Genomic DNA, 13,470 nt, shown 5'->3' on the forward strand with positions numbered 1-13,470 from the left:
ACGACTCACCATAGCAGACGTATCGCCGGGCTTTTCGCCAATCGCTTTGATTGCTCCTGCACCGCAAGTCTTCATAGGAGGCGCCAGTGGTGGGGCACTCCGCGGAGTGAGGCCACGGGCTCCCGTCTTCCCGCTAGCAGTGGCCGCACCTGTACATGGAAAAGAGACCCACCGGTGCACCACACGTCAGTGGTGGGCATGCTGCCTTCGACCTGGAGGCTAAGCAGCATGAGCAACTTCTGTCCCGGGGACAAAGGAACCTGGTCGGTACTGGCGGATCCGAAGCCGAAGCTGCAGTCATGTATCACAGCCCTGACCACCATTGGACTGTGGTCGGTGTTGGTGGCGTAGAGCCGGATGACAACGGGGTTCCCCGAGGCTGTTGTGCTCACCTCGCTCAGGGACTGCTTCGCACTGGATTAAAGGAGAGCGGCGTGACACGATTTCTTGCTGTCGTGTTGCGGAGAGAAAGAGCAAAACAAAATAATGTTGCAGTTAGTGTCAGTGCTGCTCTTTAACTACTGCATTGCCGACAAATGCCCCATGGAAGGTCCACACTTCCTGCAGCTACAATCACTTTTCAACAAAGAGATCAATGTGGCGACGACTTTAACTTTGGAGATATTGGGGCGCGTGTTTTGGGTAATGTACGGCCGAAGTTTCAAAGGCGTTTGTGTTAATTATGAGCTTTGCAATGAACTAATAACACAGCTGCTCGAAAACAGCTTCTCTGGAAATGAGGTTGTCATTCTGAAACTTCGCACAAGTACGCCGCATCTTGTTTCCTATACAGTCTGATTTAACGAATGCTTTGTTTGAATATATAGGTATAGAGAAATTGTTCAGGCTAACTTTCAAACGTAAAGAACATGAGCGATGCTACAAGGTAAACAAAAGAACTACTTAATTTCAACAGTTTCGACCAATGGACCGGTCTTCATCAGGGTTTAGAAAATACTGATGTAAACCCTCGTAAACACTGATGAATGGTCCGCCGGTCGAAAGTGTTGAAATTAAATAGTTATTGTGTTTGCCTTGTAGCATGCTGAAGTTCTAATATATATATATATATATATATATATATGTTTTGCACTTGGCACGGTGGCACTGCCAGTATGCGGCACGCTAACCCGTTTGCATTCATTATAGAGCTGTCCTTCGGCCTGCTGCTTCATACCGGGGATGGAGGCCCTGCGCAAGCCGGGGCGACCAGGGCGGCGCAGGGGCTCTACGCTACCCGATGCCACATGCTGGATCCACCGCCATACTCATCGTGGGAATTGCACCGTCAACACCGGAAGACAGCATGCTCGGAGATCTTGGCCCGTGATCCGCGTTCAGTGCCACTGCTCACCGCTGCTTTAAATAGCCTGCCTGGGATCGACTCGGCCACTGGGCACGGTGGCACTGCCAGTATACGGCACGCTAACCCGTTTGCATTCATTGTACAGGTGAGAAAGGATTTTGGATATTGCATCCGCTCAAGCGACGCTTTCTTGCTAGTGCTGCCGTGCCCACCGTTTTGTATCCTGGTTTTTGATATCGCCTTGGCCTTGAAAAAATTGCTGCTATTAGGTGGTGATATTGAAACTAACCCTGGCCCTGATCTAACCCAAATTTCAAAACAGCTGAAGGATATTGGAGTCGACATCAAAGATATTAAAGAAAAACGTTTAGCAGATATAGAAAACAAGCTTGACCTCCTTGCAGTCCTTGAAAATAGAGTTGAATCCTGTCAACAAGAAATAGCCTGTATGAGCGAAGTTATAGACACTCTTCAACATAAAATTTACGACCTTGAAAACCGCAGTAGGCGATCTAACCTAATTATCTATGGCCTAAAGGAAAAAAAAAACGATGAAACTAGCGAGTCGTTAGAGCACACTGTGAACAAAGACATTATCCAAGACACCCTGGGACTAGAAAAAGATGCCATCGAGCGTATGCATAGGTTGGGGAAACGCGCCACAGATAAAACTCGACCGGTAATAATGAAGTTACTTGACTACAGACAAAAAGCAGCAATCTTAAGCCGAGGTTTCAAACTAAAACCAACTGAATACTCAATTGGTGAAGACTTCACTAAAAGAATAAGAGACATACGGAAGAAACTTTGGGATAGTGCAAAACCAAACCGTGAAAAAAAGGAAAAAAAAGTATCACTTTCTTTTGACAAGCTTTACATTAACAAACGCGGATATATTTGGGACGAAGAGAAGAAGGACAAAGTACCGATGCAAAAAAACGACGCAGAAAGAAACCGCCGAATAACCCGCCGAGCCGCACAAGCGGCACAAGCCGCACAATCAATAGATTAACATTGATAAATGTAAACTCCCGCAGTGTCCTAAATAAAACAGAAGCCTTGGAAAGCCTTCTAGTCGATTACAAGCACGATATTGTGGCGATCACGGAAACAGGGCTATCACCCGCTATATTCGACCACGAGATTGCCCCACCAAACTACACAATCATTCGAAAAGACCGACTTTCACGTGGTCCAGGTGTGGCCTTACTGATAAAAAACTGTCTTCGCTTTGTCCTTCTTCCCGAGGTGGACAACGCTGAAGCCGTTTTCTGCAAAATTTTGTGCGACGGGAGGTCAATCGTAACCGGTTGCGTTTATCGAAGCCTTTCCGCTGACAGTGCATGCCTTTCAGCAATTCAAAAATTATGCAGCGTCATGTCCATCAATCCAAGATTATTCTTGCGGGTGACTTTAACCTTGCTGGCACAGACTGGCCCACAATGCATCATACGTCAGAAGCCTCAGAAGTGCTAATAGACTTAATGCGAAATTTTAACCTACATCAACTTGTCACTCGTCCTACTCGCGTTCAAGGCTCGACTAAATATATCCTCGACCTCATATTTCTTAGCAACCATTTTTCTAGAAGTCAAGCACAAATAGACATTATTGAAGGGATATCTGATCACAGTATACCTATGTGCACATTCCAGCTTGATCATTGTATTTCTACCCAGTCTGCAGTAAAAAGCTTTTTTAACTTTCATAAAGCAGATGACGCCAGCATACTAACTTATCTGTCGCATGAATTCGATTCCTTTTTGGAAAAAGCATCTCAGGAATCTACTGATGTAGATGCATTATGGCTACATTTTAAGAGCATTGTCCTGCACATTATAACTAATTATATTCCAATGCAAAAGAAAATAGAGCACCTTAAGAATCCATAGATCACACGCGAAATCATCCACGCTAAACGGCGCGCAAATTGGCTTCGTAAGGCAAATAAGAATAACCCAAAACCATCTACAGCCTAGAAGTGAAAATGTGCAGTTATGCACTTCAAGCAGAAACTAAAATATTCTAAACAATATTACTACAGTGTCACTCTTGCTAGCTTCCTAAAAAATAACCCACAAAGATTCTGGAAACATCTGCGCAGTACCGAGCAGACAACAACCAAACTAACTGTAGAAGAAAAAAGTGCAACGGCAAACAAATATAACAATTTCTTCAAGTCAGTCTTCACGGAAGACAATGGTACACTCCCCCCTCTTCCACCATCCTGTACGTCAGTGCTTGATCCCTTAATAATAACGGACGCCGGAATCCACAATCTTCTCCTCAACATTGACCCTAAGAAAGCAAACGGCCCTGAAAAAGTTCCAAACGAATTTCTAAAAAAATATGCTGAGTGGTGCAGTAGATATCTGGGACACATTTTTCGTAAGTCACTAGCAACTTCTAATCTACCACACGACTGGAAAACGGCTAAAGTAATACCTATCCACAAGAAAAGAGACAAAAATAATATTACCAATTTCAGACCCATATCTCTCACCAGCACGTCATGCAAAATACTAGAACACATCATTCTAAAACACGACAGTATTTCTCGAACGTGAAAAAATCCTATCGCCTCACCAGCGCGGTTTTCGATCTGGCTTATCAACCATCACTCAACTGACAGAGTTAGTTCATGACCTTGCTCTTAGTATTATTAATCGTTCTCAAATTGACATGATTTTACTTGACTTATTTAAAGCTTTTGATTGCGTGAGTCACATTAAGCTAATTGCAAAAGTGGAGCAAGCCATCGGGAAGGGAGAAGTTTCTGCTTGAGATAACAGCTTTTCTAACACACCGCTCACAATTCGTTATGTTTGACCACATGCCATCTGATGTCGTTCCTGACACATCTGGAGTACCACAAGGCTCGGTACTCGGGCCGCTGTTATTTCTGATCTTTATTAACGATATAACCAATAATATAGGGTGCAAAATCAAACTCTTCAGTTGGATGACTGCGTGATATTTATAAAGAAATTAACAGCCGTAACGACCATCGCGATCTTTCTGATTCCCTTAACACGCTAGCCGAGCGGTGCTCCCAGTGGCAAATGTCTATTACCGTCAATAAATCAGTGTCAATGACAATAACAAGAAAAAAGTAACCCTCTCATTTCACCTATATCGTGAATGGCACGCCTCTTTCGATGGTTGAGCAACAAAAATATTTAGGGATAACGCTGACATCAAACCTCAATTGGGAAACACACATAACTAATATTACAACTACTGCACTACGAAAGCTATTTTATCTGAAAAGACGCCTAAAGTTCGCTCCAACGAACATTAAGCTTCTGGCCCACAAAACATTTGTGAGACCTATTTTAGAATACGCTAACACAATTTGGTTTCCTTACACAGCAACTAACATAGCTAAACTTGAAGCCGTACAGAGAAAAGCCGCAAGGTTCATTCATAGCAAATATCGTTCTACTGACTCACCTTCACGTCTCCTAGCTTCCTCAGGCCTCAACACACTATCGACGAGAGCGAAACAAGGTCGACTAAAATTTGTTTCAAATGCTGCGCCGTCAGTATAAAATTGATATCACCCAGTACATTTCATATTCGCAATCTAGAATAACACGGCATCAACACGAACATACGCTAACCGAGTATTCCTTTTCTAATGACGCATTCAGGTACTCATTCTTTCCTCGGGTAATCAGAGAATGGAATGAACTGAACTCTTCATTAACAGCGACAAACTCTTTATCCCTGTTCGTTTCACAACAAACTAACAGTGCTTAGAAAAAAAAAGTATACACTTGTTTCTTCCCGAATATTTCACGTTTTTGCTTTGTCTATGATATGCCCCGGTTGTTCATTTTATTCTGCTTTGTTTAGTGTTTTGTTGTCTACCTTATCTACCTTATCTGTTGCATTTTGTTGAATATCGTGGCTTTTTCATTCTTTGTGTAGCTCGCACATGTATTTATGTATGGAAAAGAAAGTGCTCATGCCCGTCTGCTAGGTTCTCGGCTGAGAGCGGCAGTATTGTAAAATAAATAAATATATTGTTGCGTGTGGAAAGACAGACAGAAGAGGTTATTTACGGGCTATTTACACTGGAGCCAGGCAGCCAGGCAGCCAGGCCGACACTCACTCGCGCCAAACGCACCGACCAACTTCATCGTCGTTCGCGGCTCGTCTCTTGAGCATCGCTCGATGATATCGTAATACTTCCCCCCCCCCCCCCCCCCCTTCGGCGTCAAAAGCTCCGTCACGGTGCTGTTAAATATCCAAGGCGCGTGGAGAGTTGTAGGGCTTGAGTCGGGCGACGTGGACAACGTCACTGGTTGTCACAGCGGTGGACGTAGTGGGCGTGGCTAGAACGATTTCATAGGTGACATCAGGCACATTGCGGAGCACGCGATATGGTTCTGTGTAAAAAGAAAGGAGTTTTTCACATAGGCCAACTTTACGCGAAGGTGCCCAAAGCAACACGAGGCTGCCGGGCACAAAATGGACATCACGGTGATGGAGGTCGTTGCGTTGCTTCTGCTTGTGTTGAGACACTTGTAGACGAGCGCGCGCTAGTTGGCGAGCGTGGTCAGCATGGGCGATTGCATTACGGGCATAATCGCTAGTTGAAGCTGTGGCGGACGGAAGCACAGTGTCCAGTGGTAGCGTTGGTTCGCGGCCATACAAGAGGTAAAACGGGGAAAAGCCAGCAGTTTCGAGACGGGAAGAGTTGTATGCAAAGGTAATGTAAGTTAGAGCCAGGTCCAAGTCACGGTGGTCGTCGGAAACGTATTTGGATAGCATGTCTGTAAGGGCGCGGTTCAAGCGCTCAATGAGGCCGTTCGTTTGGGGATGGTAGGAGGTGGTAAATTTATGCCGTATTGAGCAGGCACGCATGATGTTGTCGATGACTTTGGCCAAAAACGTATGGCCACGGTCTGTTAGCAATTGACGCGGAGCACCATGCATCAAAATAATATCATGTAGGAGGAAGTCCGCAACATCAGTTGTGCAACTGGTCGGAAGAGCACGGGTAACGTCGTAGCGGGTCGCGTAGTCCACCGCGACTGCAACCCACTTGTTTCCTGATGTAGATTCCGGAAATGGGCCCAGAAGGTCTAAGCCGACACGATGAAAGGGCTCGGCAGGGATATCGAGCGGCTGCAGGTAACCAGTGGGTAGCTGGGAAGGCTTGTTGCGTCGTTGGCAAAGTTCACAAGCGGCGACGTAACGTCGTATGGAACGGGCAAGGCCGGGCCTGAAAAAACGGCGACGTACACGGTCATAGGTTCGAGATACGCCGAGATGTCCTGCCGTTGGTGCGTCGTGGAGCTCTCTGTAACGGTGGAGCGGAGGTGTTTAGGTATTGCAAGGAGGAACACAGAGCCGTCCGGATGAAGGTTACGACGGCACAGAGCACCGTCGCGGAGGACGAAGAGGCGTAGAGTAGCATCGGCCGGAGAGTGCTCGAAATGGTCGACGAGTTCTCTGATGTAGGCGTCACGGTGTTGCCCGTCAGCGAAATGAAGCAGCTGTGATACAGAGAATACGCAAGAAGCACTGGCAATATTAGAAGAGTCAGAGTCGTCAACAGGGTAACGCGACAAGCTGTCAGCATTTTGGTGCAGGCGGCCAGACTTGTACACCACGGAATATGAAAATTCTTGTAGCCTCAAAGCCCATCCACCAAGCTGGCCTGTAGGATCTTTTAGCGAAGAAAGCCAGCAGAGAGCATGATGGTCAGTGACTACGGAAAAAGGGCGACCGTAAATGTAAGGACGGAACTTCGCAACGACCCAGACTACAGCAAGGCATTCTCGTTCCGTAATGGAATAGTTGCGCTCCGATGGTGTGAGGAGGCGGCTCGCACAAGCAATAACGCGATCCTGGCCACGCTGACGCTGGGCTAAGACGGCACCTACGCCATGACCCCTGGCATCTGTACGCAATTCTGTAGGGACATCAGGGTCGAAGTGGGCGAGAATGGGTGGTGAGGAGAGAAGAGTAACGAGACGAGAGAAGGCGGCGGCTTCTGCAGTACCACACGAGAATTGTACGCCTTTCTTCAAAAGACTAGTGAGGGGCATAGCAATTGCCGCATAATCTTGAAAATAAAATGACGAAAGTACGAGCGTAGCCCTACGAAACTTCGAACGTCTGCGGCTGTCTTCGGAACCGGAAACTCTCTGACAGCGCGAGTTTTGTCGGGATCAGGCTGTACTCTGGAAGCGTCAACGAGATGGCCCAGAAGACTAATTTGCCGGTGGCCAAAACGACATTTGGACGAGTTAAGTTGCAGCTTCGCCTTTCGAAATACATCAAGTATAGTTGTGAGACGTTCAAGGTGAGTGTCGAGCGTGGGCGAGAAGACGATGACGTCGTCGAGGTAGCAGAGTCATGTGGACCGTTTGAAACCTGGGAGCAAGGAGTCCATCATACGCTCGAAGGTGGCAGGGGCGTTGCATAATCCAAACGGCATTACTTTAAATTGGTATAGGCCATCAGGTGTGATGAAAGCGGTTTTTTCTCTGTCCATATCGTCAACAGCAATCTGCCAATATCCCGAACGAAGACCAATAGACGAGAAATAGCTGGAACCGTGCAGGCAGTCAAGGGCGTCGTCTATACGTGGGAACGGGTAGACGTCCTTCTTAGTAATGTTGTTCAGATGACGGTAGTCTGCACAGAAGCGCCACGTCCTTCTCCTTAACCAACACCACAAGTGACGCCCAGGGACTCGATGAAGGCTCAATGATGTTTTTATCTAGCATTTTGTTGACTTCGTTTTGAATTACTCGGCGTTCCGACGCAGAAACTCGATACGGTCGTCGGTGAAGAGGCGTAGCATCACTATAGAATCCGATGCTTGACCGCGAGCGTCTGGCCTAAAGGGCGATCGTCGATGTCGAAAATATCTTGGTAGGACGATAATACTTGGCAAAGTTCTTCAGCCTGCGCCGAGGACAGGTCCGTCGCAACCATTTTTTTTTATATTGGCATCGGCGAGGCTGGCGCGAGGGGCCTGCTAAGCTCGCGAGAACCATCGGTCGATATCGCTGCCACGTATTGGTCGACGAGACAATCAACGGTGGCAAGGCAAATACCTTGCGGTAGAATTTGCTTTGCCAATCCAAAGTTACAGACAGGCATGCGAGTGTGGTTCCCAGTAATATTAAGTATACTGTGAGGCACTGTAACGTCACACCTTATTGGAATGTCGGGCAGAGGAGTGATGAGGTACTCGCCATCAGGAACTGGTGGGAAAGACAACAGTTCAATGTAGGCTATTTACTTTGGCTGCAGGCGAAGAAAGCCGGTGGGACGTAAGCGGCAGTGGGGTGCGTCAGAAGGTTCTGCGAGCATCGGCAACTCAAGGCGAAGGGTACTGGAAGAGCAGTCAATAAGAGCAGAATGTGCGGAGAGAAAATCGAGGCCGAGAACGAAGTCGTGGGGGCAATGAGCAATTACAGTGAAGAGGACAGGAGTGTGGCGGCCGGCGATGCTGACGCGTGCCGCACACATGCCGATGATAGGCACAGTACCGCCATCCGCAACGCGGACGACGCGTGCCGACGCTGGGGGGAGGAGCTTTTTGAGTCGTCGTCGGAAGGCAGGACTCATAATTGAAAGATGAGCTCCTGTATCGATGAGTGCCGTGACAGGATAGCCGTCAACGTCAAGAAGGTTTCGGTTCGTGGGTAACGTGAGAAGAGGATTTGAGGGTAGGGTCGACAACGCAGCTTCACATCCAGAAGCTGCAGTGCCTGGTTTTCCGGCTCGGTCCGGGAGGCGGTAGGCGGCGAAGAGAAGCGACGGGGTTGGGGCGAACGAGACTGATGGCGTCGAGGCGAGGGCGAGCGGCTGTACCGAAGGTTCGGAGCAGGAACATCAGCGGCAGTGGATTCATGGCGGGTGGTATAGGGAACGGAAGGTCCAAAGGTGCGGGAATAAGCGGCGGTGTATGTCCGAGGAGCTGGTGGCCATCGGTTGCGGCAGTGACGAGCGACATGGCCGATGCGACAGCAGTGGAAGCAGATCGGTCGGTCATCAGGGGCACTCTAATCGGACGGGTTGCGGTGAGTTGTGGCGGAAAAGGACTGCCGAGGACGAGGAGGGCCGCTAGAGAACTGGGGTACGCTGGGTTGAGACGTGGAACACACGGAGTTCAGACCCATGTTCTCAAATTCCTGTCGGACGATGGCCTGGATCATCGCAATGGTGGTTGCTGGCGGATGGGGAGGCGTCGTGGAGAAAGCTGGCGAACAGGTGGCCTCGAGTTCGCGGCGAACAATACAGGTGACGTGGTCGACCCTCACATGTCGACGTAGCAGCAGTGTTGGGTAGCCGCGTGATGTGGTGTATGATTCGGCGGCTCTTAACTTGTTCAAGGCGTCGGCATTCTTTGATGATGGCGTCGATAGTGGAGACGTTGCCGAAAACAAGCAAATTGAAAGCGTCTTCGGCGATGCCTTTTAGAATATGTGACACTTTATCGGCTTCAGACATAGCATCGTCAGCTTTGCGGCAAAGAGCCAAGACGTCGAGGATGTAGGAAACGTACGGCTCCGTAGATGTCTGAACACGAGACGCAAGAGCCTTTCTCGCGGTAGCCTTGCGCCCAATGGGGTCACCGAACAGTTCCCGTAGGTTCTCTTTGAAATTGTCCCAACTGGTTATCTCGTCGTCATGCGTTTGGCGCCACACGCGTGGGGTGCCACCGAAATAAAAGATGACATTGGCGAGCATAATCGTTGGGTTTCACCTGTTATTAGCACTGCCGTGTTCATAGAGTTTGATCCAGCCGTCAACATCCTGGCCCTCCAGGCCAGAGAACACACCTGGGTCGCGATGTGGGGCGACCGTGGCGATTGGAGCAGTGGGACAAGCCGAAGCCGATGCAGAGGTGGGCGCGTCACCGGGAGGCATGGTGACAAGCTCGGTGTGCTGACCACTTCTGATTTCCGTGGTGAGGACGGGGATCGCTGACCTTCAGCAGAATATTGCGTGTGGAAAGACAGACAGAAGAGGCTATCTATAGGCTATTTACACTGGAGCCAGGCAGCCAGGCAGACACTCGCTCGCGCCAAGCGCACGGACCAACTTCATCGTCGTTCTCGCGGCGGCAGTTTCTTGAGCATCGCTCGGTGATATAACAATATAAACACTTGTAGGTTGAGGACGCACGTAGGAAAAAAACGCTACGTCATTTCCTACGTGTCGGCCGGGGTCCGGTCTCATTCAGGGAATTATATATATTTGGCTAGCCACAGCACCAGCTAGGGTGGCAATACAGTGGGGCTCCAGGATCGTGGATTGCAAGGGCTCAGTCAAGGCAGTAGTTCATTTTACATATTCTTACCGCTGATATACTAGCATATGTATTATCCTTTTAGAATGTATATTTCGTGTTCATAGTGTACATCATTAGTCATTGCCATAATCTTATTACATATCCATTTTCCGCACTTCACACCGACTATTTTAAGGTCCCTTTACAGCCACGTGATATCTACCTCTCGCAATTCACAACTACATTGCCAACTTATCAACACTAGCCTGGCGCTCTTTGCTGATACTGGGCCCCTGCGCCATAAAACTCCATATATCATCATCATCAATACAGCGGTGAGTAGAGATGACAGACGGAGTACAAAAAACAGTTAGAAGTCACGAGAGGAAGTGCTTGTGAGTCTAACGCAAATTGAACCAGAAGTTATTAACATGTAATACATAAAAATAACGCTGCTCATAGAAAACGCCATACAAATACAAAAGAACACAAGAACAAGCATGCAGTGCTAACCTGAGCATTATAAGGATTTAAAATTGACTCACCTGAGCCACCCCAAACGATAACTTGTGGCAGTCCATTCTTCATTCATTTGTGACAGCAGCCGCAATGGCGCAGTGGCTACGGTGTTCTGCCGCTGAGCACGAGGTCGCGGGCTCGATACCCGGCCCTAGTAGCCGCACCTCAGTGGAAGCAGACGTGCGTACTTATTTAGGAGCACGTGTTGAAAGAATTAATCCGAACTACGGCGTGTGCTGTTTTGGCTACACCCCCACCATTCTGCTTCACCTTTATTGACATCTTCATGAAATCGTAAATCTTCTGGCAATCTATCCAATGTGGAATAGATCCTTATGTTTTACCGTGTGTCCCAGCTAACGTTAATCAAGGTGTTCAAAGAAAAAAGTTACTTAAAATGGACAATGATAACTACAGCTATAAAACCTCCGGCGTTCGGTCTTCAGAAGTGTGGCGACCAATCATCGTAGTTCGTTATGTTGTATCTTGCGCCGTGCTTCTGAAATGTTTCTTTTTTTGCCTGCCTTCGACAGCTTGCCTAATTTTAGGTGGGAAAACGTACATAGATTGGAAGCTATTTTTTAATATGATATAATTACGCACCTTGTTAAATGCATTCCCTTTTTAATTCGTTGTTATTCTTATGGCACTTCACGCTCTTTTTGAGAGTTATCTATTTATGTTTGTATCTATCTATGTTTTGATCTAACTGTTTTCCCGCCTACTTGGGTCATTGGGTAGTCCGTGGTCGAACGGATATCGTATCAGGCTGCTGTGCTGAGGGAACAGGGTTCGAAACCAACCATCGGATCAGCTTGGGTCACTGAGTATGTGGCAATGTGTACATCCGCGCCGCTCTTCAATGAACCTCTTTCACGCCGATATGGGTCACTGCGGAACTGAGTAGTGTTGTGCCTGGCCGTCCTTCTGGACAAAGGTTGCACACCGGCGAGCCGCAACTATGGAAGGCTATTCACGCTTCATCGTCTTTTGACACCACAGAGATGGCGATGAAGACAACTTGGATCGGACTGCCGGGGGGGGGGTGAGGGGGGTTGCGTGTGACGGGTCGGGTTCGATGTGCCCGTCGAGCGGGTCGAACTTGCCAAGGGTGGTGGATTTGAGAAGTGTGAAGCCTTGACACTGCGATTGTACGGCTCGATCACGTTAGTTCTGATGTGCATATCCCCAAACGCTACCCTGAACGAAGTTAAGCGATTCGTGCGCACTAAACTTCAGAACCTATACGAGCGAGGACCGGTAGCTCTAATGGGCGACTTCAATGTCGACGTCAGGAAGGAGAAGTGGCTTCTCGAGTACATGTCTATAGTTCGTTTGGGATGGCCTGTCTCACGCAAAAGTGGGGCTGCTAACCCACGACGATTCGCAGGACTTGCATAGATTTGATCTTTGCTAACTTTCATACGGAATGCCTGGTCGAGCTCTGTAGGCCACTTTCGGTTTATCACAGTGATCACAAGGCCGTCTTGGCCAAGATCAGTAAGAAGCCGTCTTGGGACGAGGCTACCGTGCGGAGGGGTGACTCACTAAATGCAATCATGGAGAATTGGGTGCATGGCTACAAGTGTGCCACACCTTGCCTTGATAATCTACAGCTGCAGCCCGGGCGACCGGTTGAGCTGAGGGACAACGAGATCGTGGAAGTCTACAATGGCGAAGATGCGTTTGCCGAAGACCTGCCGTTTGCCCATACTCGGTTCGATGCCGAGGACTCGGACCGAATTAACGATGATGACGACTTGTACTGAAGCACTGTACTTAATGAATTGGTGATGCACGTACTGTGGCTTATATGCGTGTGACTTGCTGTGGCTTGTGTGGCTTACCGGCCTGGCCGTGTATCTTCTCGTAAGAACTTGGCGAAACTTAGCAAATCTTGGCGACACTTAGTATGAGCACAGTTAAGCCATGCATAACCTCGTAAGGCTTAGCAAACGTGATATTGAATTGTAGCGCAAAGTGACACAGATAGAGACTAGAAGCAAAAAGGACGAGCACTAGTGTGTCACATCGCGCTACAATTCAAGATCATGTTACCGTACCAACTGGCCCAACTTTCTTTTTTTTTTGCAAACTTAGCAAAACCTAGCAACACTTGGTATGAGCCTAGCCAAGCCATGCATAACATCGCAAAACTTAGCAAAGCCTAGCTACACTTAGTGTAAACCTAGCCAAGCCATGCATAACCTTGTAAAACTTAGCAACACTTACCAAAAGTCGGAACTAGTTCCGCTGTGACCCAGCCTAGCACCACTAGTGCAAACTGCCCCCATTTCTTAAAAAACCGGCATAACTTCCGCCTTAAGGTACACAGAATGCCTTCGGCGCAGCTCCGCTATCCTTTTTAAAGCCTCACCGC

At 48.2% G+C, this 13,470-nt stretch overlaps 1 protein-coding gene across 11 annotated transcripts in view; it reads right to left on the reverse strand.

Moving 5' to 3' along the window:
• LOC135911960 (hapless 2) overlaps window positions 1-13,470 on the reverse strand; it is a 64,397-nt gene that overhangs the window by 21,710 nt on the left and 29,217 nt on the right. For 9 of the 11 annotated variants that reach the window (XR_010567526.1, XM_065444322.1, XM_065444326.1 and 6 more), the window contains one exon: window positions 173-414. Coding sequence is in view for 8 of the 11 variants with exons in the window: in XM_065444322.1 (XP_065300394.1) it covers window positions 173-414 (242 nt within the window). In the remaining 3 variants the exon portion in view is untranslated. Of the gene's footprint in view, window positions 1-9; window positions 150-172; window positions 415-13,470 lie in introns of all 11 variants that reach the window. The other 2 variants (XR_010567527.1, XR_011509046.1) reach the window with 1 other exon arrangement.

This window comes from Dermacentor albipictus, chromosome 10, assembly GCF_038994185.2.
Source record: "Dermacentor albipictus isolate Rhodes 1998 colony chromosome 10, USDA_Dalb.pri_finalv2, whole genome shotgun sequence".
NCBI classification, from domain to species: Eukaryota; Metazoa; Arthropoda; class Arachnida; order Ixodida; family Ixodidae; genus Dermacentor; species Dermacentor albipictus.